Source organism: Myripristis murdjan, chromosome 7 (genome assembly GCF_902150065.1).
Source record: "Myripristis murdjan chromosome 7, fMyrMur1.1, whole genome shotgun sequence".
NCBI classification, from domain to species: Eukaryota; Metazoa; Chordata; class Actinopteri; order Holocentriformes; family Holocentridae; genus Myripristis; species Myripristis murdjan.
Window position 1 is genome coordinate 21,126,369 of NC_043986.1, and position 17,465 is coordinate 21,143,833.

Below are 17,465 nucleotides of genomic sequence, written 5' to 3' on the forward strand. Positions count from 1 at the left end.
ACTTATGTATTGTGTTTCTACATTGATTTTATATTAATGGAATCTATTCTTCACAGTATTGTTTTTATTTTATTTTTTTATTTGATTTATATTTGATTTATATTTATTTTAATTTATGCTTCTGTTTCTTTGTACATTATGTTGAGAGAGTGTCTGAGAGTATACTTGACTGTTTTCAAGAAAGATAAAATGAGGCACACTGATATTAGAGCAATGTAGGTAACCAAACCCATCACTTAAATTTAAATGTGTCCAGTTTAGACGATGCCAAATAGTTGCTGTCCACTTTGACGCTCCTCATGGAGGCCTATAGCTTGCAATTACCTATGCAACAGCCGCCTGATACAGCACAGGAAACAAACGCTCCGCTCCGCTCAAAGCACACAAGCTCCACTCCATCCTGTCCAGCATGCAGCCATCACATGAGCAGCAGCAAAGCCACGTGGAGTCTTTAAACGAGCGCATCCAGTCTCCTCGTTAAACAGGCCCGCCCCTCCGCCCGAGCTGTGTAGCTACTGTTTGGTCACGTGACGGCCGTTAGTGGCTTTGTGGTTTCAGCGGTTTGAGTACGACGTAGCGGTGCAGCAGAGAGGAAGCACAACAACAGGGAAAACACGTCTGGTGGGTGTTTACTCAAGCTTTCCAACCCCAAATGTAACCGTTTATGTAGCGAAAACCAACCTTAGCCTGACTCAGATGATTTACTTGCCTTTTTCGTTGGTACAAGCTCATGAACTTGACACTCATGGCGGTGGCAGTCACAAGTGTAACGTTAACTAGCGGTAGCTGTTCATAACTTGTCGGTGTAGCTGGAAGCTAGCGAGTTTTAGTGCGCTTTGTAGGGAAGTCAGTTTGTCTGTAGGTAGTATGAAATCGTAGATATGTAAAGCAGTTAGTGAGGAAGGCATATGGACGGACAATAGCCCGTATCATCTATCTAAAACAGGCTACCATCACAGCTTCTTCAATGTTAGCTAACGTTAGGCGAACTGTTGGTAAAATCGCGAGATATTCATCCGAGTTGCAGAATTCAGCACAATTTAATGTCCCTTTTAAATGTTACACGCAGTGTTACCATCTTTGACGAATTATGACTCAAAGCACGTTAATTAACTCAACAGATCATTTGAACTGTCATCACAACTACGCATTAAAACAATACTTGTAGCAGTATGCAGCGTTAACAAGTCCTTGGTGTGATCCTTACAGTGTGCAGATTCCTTTCATTTTGTCTCCCTTCAGATTTCACGCTGATTAAGGAGGGCGGAGATACCATGTGGGAGTCACATGAACGACAAGGATGAGGCATAAACAAGGAGGAAACTTGAGGAGATTGCTGCAGCACAGTTTCTGCCTCACAGAGGGGGTTTGCTGCTGGTAAAGTCCCACAGGCTCAGCACAAGCAGCCCCCTGTGTCCCCTCCTCCCTGAGCATATGCAATGAACATCACTACTCAACCTCCTGTTATCATAGATGGGGATGTGGCAGTCAGCTATGTGTTGGTGCCATTCTTCCTGATCACCATCATTGGGATAGCTGCAGCTGTGGTGAGTAGCTTGCAGGGTTGGGTGGTGTATTACAGTTATTTGAGCTGAGTGTTGCACTGCGTGGACATAAAAAGATGTCTATGAGATGGTACTAAAGTTGGGCTGAAATGACATTGTAAACTTGCGATAGAGATCAAAGTGCTTTCTGTAATTGCATGAATGAAAGTCAAAATGGCTCAGAGGCCTGATTATAATCTCTATGTGTAATATGTCTTTGTGTTTCTGTTTTTGTTTTAGGTTATGTACATACGTAAGAAACGAAGGTAACTTTTTTATCGTTCCAAAGTGATTTTTTCCTTCCTGTATCTCAGAATGTGATTCATTAAATAAGTGCTGTCCCTAATTTTATTCATCACATTTTGTCTACTCAGAATAGACAGGCTCCGCCACCAGCTGTTACCGGTTTACTCATACGATCCGTCCGAGGAGCTGAATGAAGCTGAGCAAGAGATGTTATGGAGAGAGGAGGACACAAGGGTATGGTCTACATCATCAGTTTCCAAATTGTCTAGCTGCTGTATTGTCTGGGATGAGTGGGACAAGTTTTCACTCCAAAATCAGATGTAGCCAACATGGCTGATAAAAGAAGGTTGTCAACATGAAACATAATTTTCCATTTGTACTGCCATGCAAAATTTGTGTGATGAATGGTGATCCTCCAAATTGCAGATTTCAGTTTGTGTTGTAGATTGCAATACAATTGACTGCATGTGCTTTTACATCATGGCACCATTGATTGGATTTTGACAAAATATGAGGAATGATGCATCTCATACCTTTAATTTTTGACACCTTATCATGACACTGAGAGGGCGAGAGGGGGACTGCGCTCATGGAGGGACATGGAGGGATTTATAGTTTCTCTTTTATATTTCGGGCTTTACTGCTGTTGGTTTCTTAGGGCTTTGCAACTCTTGGTTGCACCAATCATTCAGTCAGATGTGCACTCAACTGATTACTCACATTGTCCAGTAGATTCAAACATAGTTGGAAGAGATATCCCAGAAAAATTAATAGTCATAAGTTTGCACCACTCAATGGATTTACACTCCTCACGTCTTTCACAGCAGACATGTTTGTAGCTGCTTTTGATATTTCTTTGGTGGCCAAAGCATTCATGAGAATGGATCTCTTTAAAGTTTTGGCCTCCCCAGGTTTTCCTGGAAATGACACTTATATGTCTGAAAAATATCTCTAGCAGCAAATAGATGCAAGCCATATTAAGTGTGTATACTGTATTTCACCAATTAATTGCTGGGCTGCAAATAGCCGCCTGGTTCTTTTAAACGCCTGGGGTCTGCACCCATTTTGCGTATTAAACGCCCACCCGAATAACCGCCAGGGCGATTATTTGCATTATATTGAGATAAACCCAAAATAAGGCTATTCACCTTATTTTTGCAGAAGTAAACAGTTAGCCGCACAATAACTGTGCAGCACTTCCGTTTTCTGTCAAAATAAGAGAGCTAGCTAACGTTAGAAAAAAGGGTACCGTAATCTTAAATCGACTCACTAATTCTTATTTTGACAGAAAACAGAAGTGTCAGAGGGAACGACTCGCCGCGTGCCAATTTGACGGTTTGCACTGTTTGCATGTACAGATATGTTTACCTTATGCCTTACAGTACTTTTGTACTAAAAAATATGTTGGACAGTAACTGTCATCACAATAATGGCCTGCTGCAGGTCTATGTAAAAATAAATAAAGGCCTGCAGCGAATAGCTGCCTGGTTCTTTTAAACACCTAATCCAAGTTGATTTTGCATATTAAATGCCCGGGCTATTAATTGGGGAAATACGGTATAGACCTATCAAGCTATCTGATGGCCAGATATTTTTTTTTCCCATAGCTACCACTGAAGATCCAAATACTCCTGCTGTTTTACATAACCTGTTTTTAAAATAACTGACCTAAATGATGATTAGAAGTGTAAAATCTGTGTCTGTATACAAGGTAAAGCAAGGGCCTGATGAATTTAGTACATTGAGCCCATAGTTGTGCACTGTGTCATGAGAAACGCTAGATGGCAATATTGGCCAAGATAATGTTGCTCACTTGGTTGTACTCACATGAATTTGTGAAATAGCAAAAGCAACACCCCTCTTGCTTGTGGTGATTTGTATTGGTTTAAGTGGCCAGGATTATGCCCTTGAAAATCCTATGCATCATCATACGTTTATATTGGGATAAGAGTTGCCTAAAAGAATGCCTTTTGTAAATACTGTTAACACTGTTTTTCATTGTGATTTTTATGTCCCCAGATTGTACAAGGGTGGGCCAGAACTTATCAGCAACGACGCCCCCTTCTGACTAAAGATGTCCATGCATGACTGTAATAAACGCAAGAACATTTGCAGCAGCATGGAAATATCCTTCAGCCAGAGAGATCACAAAAATTTTGAAAGTTGTGCACAAGACATTTTTTGACCTTTTGCCCTCAGAATCAGTCATCATCTCTCTTTTTTTCCCAGAGACAATGAGTGCTTATTGTGAGATTTTGATGCCAATCCTGTGTGCCTAACAGTTGCAGTTTCTGATCTAAAACTATTTATTTGAGGGTATTTATTCAGCTTTTTACTGTGATGTTGAGTGTCATGATTGAAGGTTAAAAATGTGGCATCCATCCAAAGACATAGATTACAGAACGTTTACTCCTGATGCTTGATAATGCTGTTGAGGGAGATGGGACAAGCAGTTTTCTTAGGCACCATGTTTACAAAATGTCACAGGTATGATTGTGTTCTGCCATCAGTTTTGCACTGAAAATTATGAATTAACTATATCAGATCAGATCATTGCTCCTGCTGTGAGGGAGTTTCTAACCTTGGTTGGTAATTTTCAGTTAATTTTCTGTATAGTCTTCATGGCTTCTGTGATTAAATACCCATAGCACTTAATCAAACAGCAAAAGTATTAACATAAAACTTTACAGTTCCAAAGTTTCAAAATACTTCGATGAAATGAAAATATATTAATACACAAGAAGATATTTTTGTTGAGGATGCTTTCTCTTTCATTTTTATTTCACTTTCAGGATGAAAGCAACCTTTGGTTTCAATTTAGTAACTGCATTTAACTACCTGCCCCATGACCTAGATCTCTGTGGTTTAGCCAGATCCTATGAATCTTGTCTATGGCATGACAAACAAGATCTGGAAGTAAGCTACGCCAACCTACTCTCATCCCCACAATGAGTCGTGACTAGTGCCCTAAATATGTCCTGTCTGAAAGACATGGCACCAGCATGAATTTACCTCCGGCTGAAGAATCTGTGCAGATAAATACCATAGGTCTGACTGTATAAAGTACTCAGGAAACAGCTATTTTTTCTGAGATACACTGTTGGATTTTCTGACTATTTGCCTTGCATTTGTGAATGTAACCTGAATACAACAGAACTGTTAAACTGTCCTTGAATGAGAACACCACTCAGTGGAAGAAGTAATGTATTTTATAGGTCTGGAACTGTTCAGTATTTCTGAGCATAATTTGGACAAGTCTTTTCCAAAACCAAAAACTAGACAGCCAAGAGTCATAATGTCATCAGGTGTAAAATCTCAAGGTGCTCCATGGACAATCAACAAAGGATGGGTTTCATTGACCCATACAAGGTTTTGAGTTTTTGCATTTAATATTAGCTTTATTCTGTTGTCTAAACCAGCCACTGTATCTTGAGAAGATGCACCTGGGTGCTTCTCTAGTCATTTTTACTTTATCTCCCTATCAATGTTTTACAGAGCAGCTCCTGATTTTTTTTCACCTAATGATCCCCTCTGTCCATATCTGAAATGTAATGAAAATAGGCCACTTACAATGTGAATTGAATCCACTGTGTTACTGAAATATTTGACATTGATTTGCACTGGTAAAACGTGACAGTGCCTTATAAACTTTTCATCTAAGGCTGTGATGTTGGGTAGCACTTGAAAATGCAACTACTGATGAAAATGAAAATATAAAAAATAAGTAAACTTGACTGCACTGTTACAAAGTTTCACCATTAAGATTGTTGTAATATTTTGTTGCTTTAAGTGTAAATTGATGCCATGTTGGTTTACACTGATGCTTCACACAATGAAAATAAGTTAAAGTAACCTCACTGAGTTTTTGTGCAGTATTTTGGTAATAGCAGCTGATAACCGCTAGCAAACATACAAAGCTACTAAATAGTAAAAGAAACTTTACAGCTCAGTATCATAGTCAATGTTACAAGACAGCGACAGAAGAAGTGACCAAGAAAATAAATTCTTGTCTTTATTGACCATTTCTGGATACAAACTGTCGTAGGGCACCATAGAAATATAGACATTGTACATTTATAGACAGTGTACATTAAAAAGAATGATCCCAATCCTATTGACCTTACAGTATAAATGAACATATGCAGATGTTGGTATGTAAAATGGCATTGGATATGGTCAGAGTAGTTGGAGAATGTGAGCTGATATGATCAGTCTGTATGAAATATGGGGAGGATGGCTGTGTGTGGTTGTGCCAAACACACTGAGGCCAATAACAGGATAATGAAAGTGGAGAGCGCGCCCAGTCTTTGTCACAAACACACAAACATTTGTCCATGAAAATCTGAACCAACATTTCAGTGCACCAGAAGATCTATTTAAAAAAAAAAAAAATTAACAGAAAAAACAGAAAACACACCTGCTAATCTACCACAGTCAGCGAACACAGTTGCTAAGCTGACAGGTCTCCCTGACTTGCTTCACACATTAAAACAACCTGTCTGCAAGCTCTGTTGAACGAACCAAGCAGCGCGTGTATGCACACAATCACAAACTCGGCCATCATCACGACAACTCATTACAGTCAGGTTAAAAAAAAAACAAAAAAAAAAAACATCAAAAACTATGTAATAAAGACATCTTCCAAACTCTTGCCAGAGGTTATACTGAACAACAGAAACCAGTTAAATGCAATTATATGGTGAAGTAAGCTGTTGAGTGAGGTATGAAATTCCAGGCTCTGTATTGCCTGTTTGCAGTTTGCCGGGTTTTGTAACTGAGGTTGTAGCAGCTTAGGTTTGTGGAAAAACCCAGTAATTGGACTGTGACCAAGAGTTCCCTGACACTTAGGAATACACAAACAAAACATCTTTTTTGCCTGTAGCAGTCAGCATACAACACATCCTCAAAAGACTAGAGAAGTAATTCATACTACTACACTAAGTAATGACACATAAGGACTAAGCTAGGTGAAGCAGTGAGATAAATGGAATGAAAAAAAAAATGTACAGCCCCATTGGATAGTAGTGCCACTACCCTCTTACAATCAAACTACTTGGTAGACCAATTACCGGTTGCCTTACAGTTGATTGAGTGAGCGCGAGGAAAGTGAGGACCATATGAAGACAGATGCCAAAGTAACAGCATTTGTAAAAAGCTCCCTGAAGAAAATGACACCCAATGCTCTCAGCCTATAACTGCCAGCCTATCCTTGAACCACACACATGTAACCATAAGTTGAGTTTTATTATCAAATAAAAAGCAGCACACTCATGTTTTTTTTGAGGGTATGTGAACCAAAGAAACATTACACACACACACACACGCACACACAAACGTACACACACGCACACACACACAAAAAAAAAAATTAACAGTAATTCTGATCAGACTGGCGGGTTGATAAAGGGGATTCTGCTCTACTGGTGAAATAGGGCTGAAGTCAGTTACACAGATTACACATGGAAAAACATTTCTACCATCAGTTACCTATTCTCATTCTAAATGCTGAAGCTCAATTCCTCCATCTATGTTAAGATGAAAAGGATAGGTTAATCACTTCACACACAAACATACAAACCAAAAAACAAAAAAACAAAAACAAAGCCAAGTATAGGTAAAATTCACCTTTGTCCAGTACAAAACATGGAGAAAGTCTATATGCCCTACCATCTCAGATGCGGGTACAACAAATAAGTAACATTAAGCTGAGAGAAAATGTCCTACAAACCATCTGTAAGGGGAGGGGAAAAAAGGTCCAGGCTCCTCAGAGCATACTTTTGTCCAGTATAAAAGACTTGTGGTAACATGACAGAGAGAAAAGGGCTGTTACCTTTCATGTAATTCTTAGATTTATGCTTGAGAAAGGTCCATTGTTTATCCAGTGCTGTTGCATGAAGAGATTTTTATGTACTGTTGTTAACCCTCCTTTGGCAAAGAGGGCTGTGTGAACAGTGGTGGTTGTGGTGGCACTGGTGTTGGAGATACAGCCCAGTTCTGGTTAACAGTAAGTCAGTATGTTGAGTGAGGTAGCATGCGTTGTGAGTTACTGGTCTTCCTCCTCCTCCTCTTCCTCAGATGATTCTTGGGATGCCTTTTCTTCCTTCTCCTGTGGCAGAAACAGAAACCAAACAGTGACCAGAGTGATACCCACAGGGGGAAATGCCATTCAAAATACTACTAGTGCCGTCAGCAAAGTGAAACAAAACTGCCTGCGACTCATGCTCTGACATGACTGCTTTAAGCTGACCAGACACCAAGTATCAGCTTGGGGGGGGGGAAATTAAAAAATAAATGGATTGTAAATCTTGATAAATCACTGCGGCATGAATAACACCCAGGGGAGGGGTGAGCCATCTGTAGTGAACGGTGATTCATAAGAGTGGTGAGTCACAATGAGGCATCCTGCTTTGCACTCCTGATTTTCCTCCTCAGAACTCTCATTAATGCGCCCCCCCCCCTCCCTCCCACTCTACTCCTGAGATATTCATTCATAAAAACGAGAGGCTAGTTAGGAGGGTAACTTTGGGTCAGTCTCCTCTGTGACTAATGCGATCCAGGCGTCTTTGAGTACGCCCTAACCACTCATGCACATGACAGAATGTTACTACAAGACCGCAATTTCTTCCTTAAATGAAACACATGCTTTCTGACTTGCTAGTCCAGCATCTCTGTTTTTTCTGGCAAAGAGCTGCATTTTAAAAAACAGCCAGTTAAACAAGTCATCGTCTTTCTAAGGATGGATAATCTTGTGAAAAAGTACACTTAAAAGCTTATGACTCAAACTACACATCCATGTGAAGAGGGTAGTCATTATGCAAGTCCAGGGTTGCCTGTTAATGCAGCCAGGTAGAGGCTTTGTGTGATTAAGAAATGTGGCAGCACTCTTTTATAAATGATGGAAGAGAACCAAGTAGCTGTGATGAGTAAATATGACTCGTCTATGAGGAGAGAAACAGGCAAAAGGGAATTAATTAAGAAAATGCAATATATGACTGCAGTCAGTTATACCAAGTAATTGCAATGTCAAGGGAGTTTTCAGCCCGCAGGTAATCTTGTGTTGTGTTGCGTGAGTCATTGTGAAAGTCTTAATGAAATAGTTGAGTAATAAATGTTAGGATTTATGTTGCATTTTCTATGTTCTGTGGACTCGTACCTCCTTCTTGGGTCTTCCCCTGCGTTTAGCACCAGGTTTAGCTGCTGCCGTCGTCTTCTGTGAAAAGAGCATAAACAAACATTACGGCTTTGGGAAGATCCCCAAACGGGTGGGGCATGACACTTGAAGGCCTTGCATGTTTGTTGTGTGCACAAAAAAACAGAAAGCTGGGACTTGCAGGCTTGTGCTCACACAAAGCAAAAAAAAAAAGTGTGAGAGCTTGGATTTGAATTAGGAGATAAATCCAAGTGACCAATTTTACTTTTCCCTTATCTCTAATGTAAAATAGCCTCTCTCCACAGAAAGCAGCCATTCACTGCCTGCAGATGGCAGTACTACCTCTGCAATGGGACAGATGGAAAGGGGGCATTGGGTTCATTGGCTATTATCTGGAAGGCCGACAGGAACTGCACACAGGGCACTCCAGTTCGCTGGCCACCTGGTCTGAGGCTCAGAGACAGCTGGTGGAACTGAGCGAGAGACAAACCCTCTGCAGCTCGGCCCTCACCATTAAACCTATATCATGCATGTATATGGGTTTGCTCTCCCTCCGTACACAGTGCCGAGTGCTGAAGACACAGAGCGCATGGGGGAGCTGCAGGGTTGGGGCGAAGGAGAAATCAGTTGTTGCTATGGAGACGACAGGGAGAGAAGAACTAGGGCTGTGTGCTGGGTGGGGGTGGAGGGGTGCTTAGTGTCAGCTTGGAAACAGTCTTGCGGCCTCTGCACCTGCACCACACTGTGCATGACAAGCTGCAGGAAGCTGGAGGACAGGAAGTACAAGAGTGAGCATCACTTGAGAGGGAGAGGAAAAAAAAAACCAGTAAACCGAGATCTTACAATGGGAAGCCCTGGCCATTCTATTTTTGACACCAGAGAGGGGGAAGCGGCAAAAGTTGCAGTTAACCAATAAATCAAAAGTAACAGCAGGACATCCTTTTAAGAGGATAAGGTTAGCTACCGTTAAGCTCACAAAATGTTCAGTAACAGCTGAAGTAACTTGTAAGGGTGATAGATAAAACAAGGAAACACTTGCAAAGGAATATGAGTGGAAAATGCATAGGCGGCTTCTCTATAGGATATTTTGTGTCTTGGTCCAGATGGGTGTTGTGTAGGATGGTCATTAGTTGTTGCACACATGATTACTTGTGGCCATGTTGAGACAGGCCTGCAGACAGTGCTGACTTACACTCTTGGCGGACTTCTTCCCTGTGCTGCCCTTCGGCCGTCCTCTGGGCCTCTTTGTAGTTGGGGATCCACTAGGCTCCTGTGGATTTAACAGCCAGATGTTGATCAGTATTATCAATTGGGACCACCACGTAATGCTAAATTTAAAAATGCATCTACAACATACAAACATTTTCCTCCAAAATGTACTGAAGGAGGCATTTAAACGGTTACATTTTTAGGGCTCCCTGAGCAACTGGACCATGCTTTGGGGAAGAAAAAAAAAATGCATGAACACAGACATACATGGGGGCCTTTCTCCTGACACAACGGGTTCACAATTCAAGGTCAGTGCAACTGACACTCAATGCTACTTTAAGGCTGACAAGTGGTCACAGCCACAGGTTGCCATGGTCTAATGACAATAACAAGCCCTTTGGAAAGAACTGCTGGCAAAACAACAAACTGGCGAGTTGCTGATAGTGGAATAAAGCTCTTTTGTCCTGCTAAGGCTCATATTTAGTAGTATGTCAGAAAGATGGATGTTTTCGAATCCCTAAACCAGTCAAACAGCCACACTCATTATACAGGTATGAGTAGGAAGGTAAAGTTATGTTGGTAAATAAATATTTAGGTAATAACTGGAAATTCTATTAAATATTAACAAATGCATAAAAGATCAAAAGGAAATGTTGGTATGACAAAGCCATTTCACACATGCATTTCAAATGCTAATTTGTGGTTGTAGGCTGTATCATGGCAGGCTGTTCTCTTGTTTCGTATCTGGTGTGTTTACAACCACAGCCCATGGCAACCAAGCAATTCAATGCTGAAACAAGTTGAGTGATGGCTACATGAGCCACCCATCTTTTATGACTGCGCTGTGCCATCCATTGAATGGAGAGAAGGGGTGGGTTGTGGGGGTTACAACTGATACAAACCTACTAGACACACAGGAAGTTTGTGGATGTCTGCACCACAGGGAACGTTTCACTTGAATCTTACAGTCAAGTCAGGGGAAAATAGCTCAGTAAGGTAGCAGATCCTGTATGTGATATGATATATGGAAATATACTGCAGGGGCCACGCTAGTTTCACATCTCACATGCATCATCTACAATAGCCAATGCCTGCTGAACTAGCTCAGCCTGAACTGTACGTTAATAGCCTGCAAGGAGATATTTTGCTTGCATCATTTACTCAAAACAACCTCAACAACCTGTGTGTGCTGATTTTTACCATTACTGCTTTCATGCCCTTTGTCAATGCCAGCTCACACACACACACACTGGTAAATTAATAAGTAGAAAATATTGCCGCTACTTACGTCAGAACTTTTTACCTGGGCCTCCTTGCGGGGTCTTCCACGCCCCCTTTTCGCTGGTGCCTTCTCCTGGGTGTCCTGGTCACTCATGTCGGCTTCTAGTTTTCGGATCTGAGAAACACACACACAAAAAAAATCACACCGCTGAGACTCGGTTTGATCTGGCATCGGCTTCACCTAGCATTAAAGATTACGACATAGCCACCGCGTCGGCCTTATTTAAAAAAAAATCTCCACCGGCTCAGAGAGGAGCAACAACAAAAAATGACAAGGATAACTAGACGCCGGTAAAACGTTTAACTCAATTAATCCGTGCGCATTTCCAGGTCTATTTATGTCCCATCGGCGCTCGATTACACAGCCAATGGTGGCGGACAAACAAGGGATTGACATCAGCCGGCTTGCACGACACTGCTTTGCTTGCCCGGACTCAGTAAAGCAGCGGGAGGCCGCACAAACCTACACATGCTGCTAACACGGCGCTCCTACACACACCGACCATTTTAGGGCCTATTTGCAGTAGTTGGGGCCTGGAGATAAAAACTATTTCCCGGTGTGTGTATGTGTGTGTGCACGCCGGGTCGTAGTCACACAGCCACGGGTATACAATGGCTGTGGTGTGCTCAGCGGGGTCTGCTAAGCGCTGCCTTCATGGATGTCTGTGCTTCGTAGCAACATTTGACAAAAGCACAGAGGCGCGAGCGAGCGAATTAACCATCGGCTTAATTTTTTTTCCCTACCCGCAAAAAGACTAGAGCTAACTAACAAAAGACGCTATCGCATTTTTAAAACATGCAGCCTGGAGTCGCATCTTGAAATTCTGCGAAATGAATTTAAATAGAAAGAAAGAAAAGGAAGGTGGAAGGATTACCGACCGTGCAAAGGTCCTTTCCCGTCGCACTCGCCTGCGCTTACCTTTATCCCCTCGATTAAAGCCCAATGATCAAATTAAAGACGAAAATGTTCCTTTGGAGCTTGCTTGGCTATACCCGGTTAAAAAGCCTCTCGCTGATCTACAGGCTACAGCTTTTATTCGTCAGACAACACACAACCCGCCCCTTTAAAATCCCACTTTATGCAGCGCCGGGGAGGAAAAAAAACACACACACACACCACATACACACACTGTTGTGAATTAGAAAGGAAGTGAACAGATTTTGAAGAGATAATGATTTCAAATTTTTACCAGTAATGCAGCAGGAGGTTGTGCAGGTTATTCCACAGCGTCCTATAAATAGCATGTGCGTCTCGTCTCCTGCAGATAAAGAAAAGGCGCCAGCCCGAAGGAGTTTTGGGGGCAATTTAAAGAGCCGCCCTCATGGGAGCTGAAACACTGGAGGGCGGAGATATGATAAATGGGCCACCAACAGTACGAGATGCCCAACCCCCCTCCTGTATTCCTTTTTGTTTCCAGGTTGAGCAGAAAACACCAGCATGTGTAAAACTTATAGGATATGCCCTCAGTAATACAGCCAAATGCTCTTCAAACATTTCCCCAGTTCAGCACATGCACATTTGCCCTGTAAGATATATCACTTTATACCATTAATTTTCCTAGGCTTCAACTATGATCATAAAATCATAGTATAAGTAAATAAAACAGTTGGCAAATTGTGATTTCCTCTTGTTTTTTTTTTTTTTTTGTTTTGTTTTGTTTTGTTTTGTTTTTTACCATGAGGTAAACACAACAACTCTTTTGTATTGTATTCATTAATTTATTTTTTCCCCTTTAAAAAACTTAAAATCTTTACATAACTTTGTATAAGTTTCCTAGTTGGCTGTCTGGCATGATGTATGCAAATTTGTTTCACTGAAATGAAGGATGTAAGCCTGAAAAGCCTGTTCTGCTACGAAGCCTGTACACACACACACACACACACACACACACACACACAAACACATAAAAACCAGTTGTGCTTTTTTTGCACATGCCACATACTAGTTTTTATGTGGAAAGTTTTTCAAATTGTATTATCACATAGCAGTTTTTATTTCAGATGTGAAATTTTCACTTAATAGTTTTTTAAAACTCTTGCGTGAACTCGTTTTTCAACTTTCCTCCTGCCATTAGGATAGCTGTTGAGGAGATGATTCACAGGGGGAAATGTTTTGTTTTTCTTTTTTCCCTTTTACTTGACATGATAAATAGGAAACAACGCATATTCTTATCACCTATGAAAAGCAACATGTGTTCGAACAGGTTATGTGCTTTGAGTTTCCATATGTGATGGAAACCGACATGTTAAGTGTAGATACATGTGGGTTTACCTGCCACAGATGAGACTTTCATGATCATAGCTCACAGTCAGTAAGTTTCAGTGGAAGTCGCATAATATAAAAAGTAATGAATAAAACTCACACCAAATGAAATCACTCTTTTGTCTTGTGTAGTTTTTCTTTGATCAAGCTGCCCTTTCTTCATGTAGATGGACCCTACTCATTTGCAAGTGAGCTGCTCCCATCAAGAGCTGCTGTGACCACTCTGCACTTGAAATAGGAAAAAAACATCTGATATTTGTTGTAAGGGTGTGGTGGATAGAGCCGGGACGAGACGACATGGTATGGAAATGCTCCAAGGTGTGTTCGCATCAAACCACCTACTGATTTTGGAGACACCAGCATTTCTGATGCAAATGAACTGCCCATCTGGAGTTGATGGGTCCTCTCGGCAATTGAAAACATACTGAGAATGCCACAGAATGACCATGAGAGCGGCTGTAATGGGCTGATTACTGTTGTGCGTATGCGCTTTACCTCTCCTGCGTCTTTGTCAGGGCACGTCTGGAATAACTTGACACACACAAAATCACCAGATTATTTTTTACGCACTATAACTGTATCATCTGAAGGAATCGCATGGACAATATACTGTACATACATAATCTGAGAGAGAAAGAGGGAGTTGGTCAAAAGGGGATTGGATAGGGCATGAATGGAGAGAGTGCTTTTCTCAATGAGTCCAATGTTCTGCTCAGCATGTGCTCGCCTGGCATGCCAGCTCCCCCCTTTCTCTCTCTATTCACTTCCTTCCTCTCTGTCTTCCCCCACTCTCCCCAACTACTTGAACCCCATCCCCCACACCCTCACACATCCCTGCCCTACTCAGCCGTTTACACAGGGATGGAGACGGGGAAATAAGTCCAGAGAGAGAGAGTGTGAGTGTGAGGAATGTTGTCCTCCTCAACCACTGGCACCGCCTGGAGACAGATGAGGGGATTGAGGAGTATGACTGATCAGTGTTGATACAAAAAAATGTTAACAGTAAGACTTGGTTGTGCAGCAAAAACAGTCGGCTCTATTATTTTCAGTAATAATTACACAAGTGATACCCAGCAAGCAGTCCTATTCATCCCTATACTTTTTATATTTGCCAAATTTTGATCCAAGTCCCTAGATGCAAAAAACGGCACATGGATTTGTGAAAGTTACCACCAGACATCAAAAGTCTTATCAAAAATGTGTCAGTTGGCGAAACTGTGAGTTTCCATTTCAGTTAATGAAGGGGAATGAATAAATCTGCAGGATTTAATTGAATTACAATGAGCGCCAAACAGGCCCCTTATCAGGAAAGGTAAACAAGCACAAACCATCCCAGCTGAATTTAGCTAAAATATGTTCAATATTTGTATGAGAATCCATGCAAATTTCACGCTCCAACTGACTATTTTTTCCACTTAGTTAGTCACTCTTTATTAGCTATTGGCACTTGGGGCAGCAAAGAAAATTTATCCTGAAAAACACCCTCATAGATCCGTATCAGGATCACCAAGTTTGTTTAGCTGTTGCGAGCTGGACTGAAATTAGAATACATTGGGATAGTGCCCCTTGCCGATTTATCAGCAAATGTTTTCTGTAAAAGGGATGAGCAGATGCAAACGAGTGGCACGAGAAAATAATGAAACAAGAATGGCAAATCGGTTTGAATTCCAATGCTAATCAAATCTGAGGAGAGACAAACACTTCCACATCAGACGCTCTCTTCAGTGCCGTCTCCCGCCTCGTGAACTCTGCTGCAGCTCAGGGCAGACAGAATCCTATTAACCATCAGGGGGGGTCTTGGCCCACTTTGGCATGCTCACCCCTCCCCCCACCTCTGTCCTCCTGCCATTTTTCCCTCCTATGCCTATAGGCTCATCCGTCTTTCCCTCCAGCATACTCTCCAGCTCATTCTAGCAATCCATTTTTAGGCGCTGTGTAAACCACAAGATCTCATGCAGCCAAACCGACTAACAGATGTGGACAAAACATCCTATTCCTGCCTGTGCCTGGGTTTCCCCCTGCATGTGCTGCTGTTGGCCCTGGATGAATCTGGACATGACTAACACACACACACACACACACACACACACACACACACACACACACGCTCACACACATCCTCCAAAGAGAAGCTGAAGAAAAAAATGGAGAAGGGAGCATGAGAGAGAGAGAGAGAGGGACAGAGAAAGAAAATCCAATGGGAGGGGAGAGGAAAAGTGTGGGAGCAGTTGAAAGGCAAGGTGGGCGGAGATGGGAGTATGTGTGTGGGTGTCTTTTATACTTCTATGAGGGGGCGGATGGAGGTTAGGGGGCGGGGGATGGGGCCAGGCTGATTCAGTCCGCTCATGAGTAGTATCTGACTCACACAAACACAGGAAGTAGCGCGTGCTGCTTGTTTAGTGAACATAGTGCTGTATTTATGTGAAACTTCTATATCCGAGGAATAATAGGAGTTCTTGCACTACCTAATTTCACCTCCGTACATCGGTCACTGAGTCAGTGTTCCTCTCTTCCTTTCAAATAGTTTCAACTCCACATCCTGAGTTCTTTGGACCGGGATCCAGTGGGTGCATCATTCATACTGTGACTCAAGCCTGTGCGATTCAAGGGGTGAAAAACAGTGCCATATTTGAAAGTGCCTTCAGCAATAATAGCACCAACATGCCAATCAGATTTTTTTTATTTCTCTTTCTCTCTCTTTTTTTTTTTTGTTTTTAACTCAAAGAATATGTGCATGAGAGTCTGAAAATAATGATATGGTTCAGCTGACTTTATCATGTTAATACTGTTACAATATAATTTCAATTACATCAAGTCTGACGCTACACAGTCATTTGCGCATTACTGCCAACAGTAACCCATACAAAGGAACTTTTGCAATACAAAATGTGCCAGTATTCATTTTATGTATTGTTATCATTATTTTGCTAAAGTCCTGTGATCACTGAAGGGAAATTGTCTTTACCCACACCCCTCCACACACAGAGAGGTCAGAGGTCAGGGTCAGCTGCAGTGCAGCGCTCCTCAAGCTGGCAGGAAGTTGGTGTTGTGCTCAAGGACACTTCAGCAAGACAGATGCGTGCTTTGAAAGGGTTTTGAACCTGAGCCTTCAAGTTGAAGGCCTGTCTACCTAGTCATTATATACTTTGTGTCGCCCTCAACAAAACACATATTGAAGGATTAGACGCTTTTGGTTGTTTTACAAGCTTCTTTTGCACAGGTTCAAGTGTTAAGGTAGATTTAAGTGGGCCTGTACTGCAAAAATCTCCATCTAATTGAGTCATTTAGTGTTACCTTCAGTGTTAAAAATCTTGCTTTTCTTAAAACAAGTGAAACAATTGCCATTGAGGGGGATAATCCCAGCTGTTTCAAGTGTTATTTTCTTGATACCATTGTGCTGATCTGCCTTATACTGCCTTGTTTTAATATATTACTTCTAAATCCTGAAACAAGTGAAAGTGCACAGGAAACAAGGGGGATTACCATCATGCTGCTGTCAGATATTTTTCACTTATTTCAAGAAAAACAAGATTTTAACATTGAATGTGAGCCTAAATGACTTGTTAGGATGGATTTATTGTGATGGACGCCTTGTCTTCTGAGTTGGCCTGTAATCATGGCTCCAGAGCAGCAGTCTCTTTGCTTAACCAATAGGTGGCAGACAGAAACTAGATAAGGACAAAAGTGTGGCAGAGGGCTGACACTGAGGGACATTTATGGGAAATTACACCACCTTGTGGACACATTTGCACATTAAAAATTCTGGATCGTG

General features: G+C 41.7%; 2 protein-coding genes across 5 annotated transcripts; one reads left to right on the forward strand and one right to left on the reverse strand.

Annotated features, from left to right (window-relative positions):
* Positions 1–488: 488 nt before the first annotated feature.
* Positions 489–6,197, forward strand: smim29 (small integral membrane protein 29). Its single transcript, XM_030055387.1, has 5 exons — positions 489–621; positions 1,243–1,547; positions 1,785–1,810; positions 1,919–2,024; positions 3,810–6,197. Exons 2-5 carry the CDS (start codon positions 1,440–1,442, stop codon positions 3,876–3,878), a joined length of 309 nt encoding a protein of 102 aa, XP_029911247.1. The 5' UTR covers positions 489–621; positions 1,243–1,439; the 3' UTR covers positions 3,879–6,197.
* hmga1a (high mobility group AT-hook 1a) lies at positions 5,790–12,763 on the reverse strand. Of its 4 annotated transcripts, none has more exons than XM_030055390.1 (5): positions 12,621–12,763; positions 11,453–11,545; positions 10,133–10,210; positions 8,944–9,000; positions 5,790–7,896 (listed from the first exon to the last, which is right to left on the reverse strand). In XM_030055390.1, the coding sequence occupies exons 2-5, from the start codon at positions 11,522–11,524 to the stop codon at positions 7,834–7,836; spliced, it is 270 nt and encodes an 89-aa protein (XP_029911250.1). In that variant the 5' UTR covers positions 11,525–11,545; positions 12,621–12,763; the 3' UTR covers positions 5,790–7,833. The 4 variants fall into 4 exon arrangements, with proteins under 4 accessions (XP_029911250.1, XP_029911248.1, XP_029911251.1 ...); XM_030055388.1 differs by having other exon boundaries at positions 11,438–11,545; XM_030055391.1 differs by lacking the exon at positions 12,621–12,763 and adding an exon at positions 12,350–12,480.
* Between the last annotated feature and the right edge of the window lie 4,702 nt (positions 12,764–17,465).

Excerpts from the sequence above, each read along its gene's own strand:
- smim29 (XM_030055387.1), top strand. The coding sequence starts at position 1,440 with ATGAACATCACTACTCAACCTCCTGTTATCATAGATGGGGATGTGGCA. Across the intron at positions 1,548-1,784 it reads TTGGGATAGCTGCAGCTGTG|GTTATGTACATACGTAAGAA; the intron begins GTGAGTAGCTTG and ends TTTTTGTTTTAG. Across the intron at positions 2,025-3,809 it reads GGAGAGAGGAGGACACAAGG|ATTGTACAAGGGTGGGCCAG; the intron begins GTATGGTCTACA and ends TTATGTCCCCAG.
- hmga1a (XM_030055388.1), bottom strand. The coding sequence starts at position 11,524 with ATGAGTGACCAGGACACCCAGGAGAAGGCACCAGCGAAAAGGGGGCGT. Across the intron at positions 10,211-11,437 it reads CCCAGGTAAAAAGTTCTGAC|GAGCCTAGTGGATCCCCAAC; the intron begins GTAAGTAGCGGC and ends TTAAATCCACAG. Across the intron at positions 7,897-8,943 it reads GGGGAAGACCCAAGAAGGAG|GAGAAGGAAGAAAAGGCATC; the intron begins GTACGAGTCCAC and ends TTTCTGCCACAG.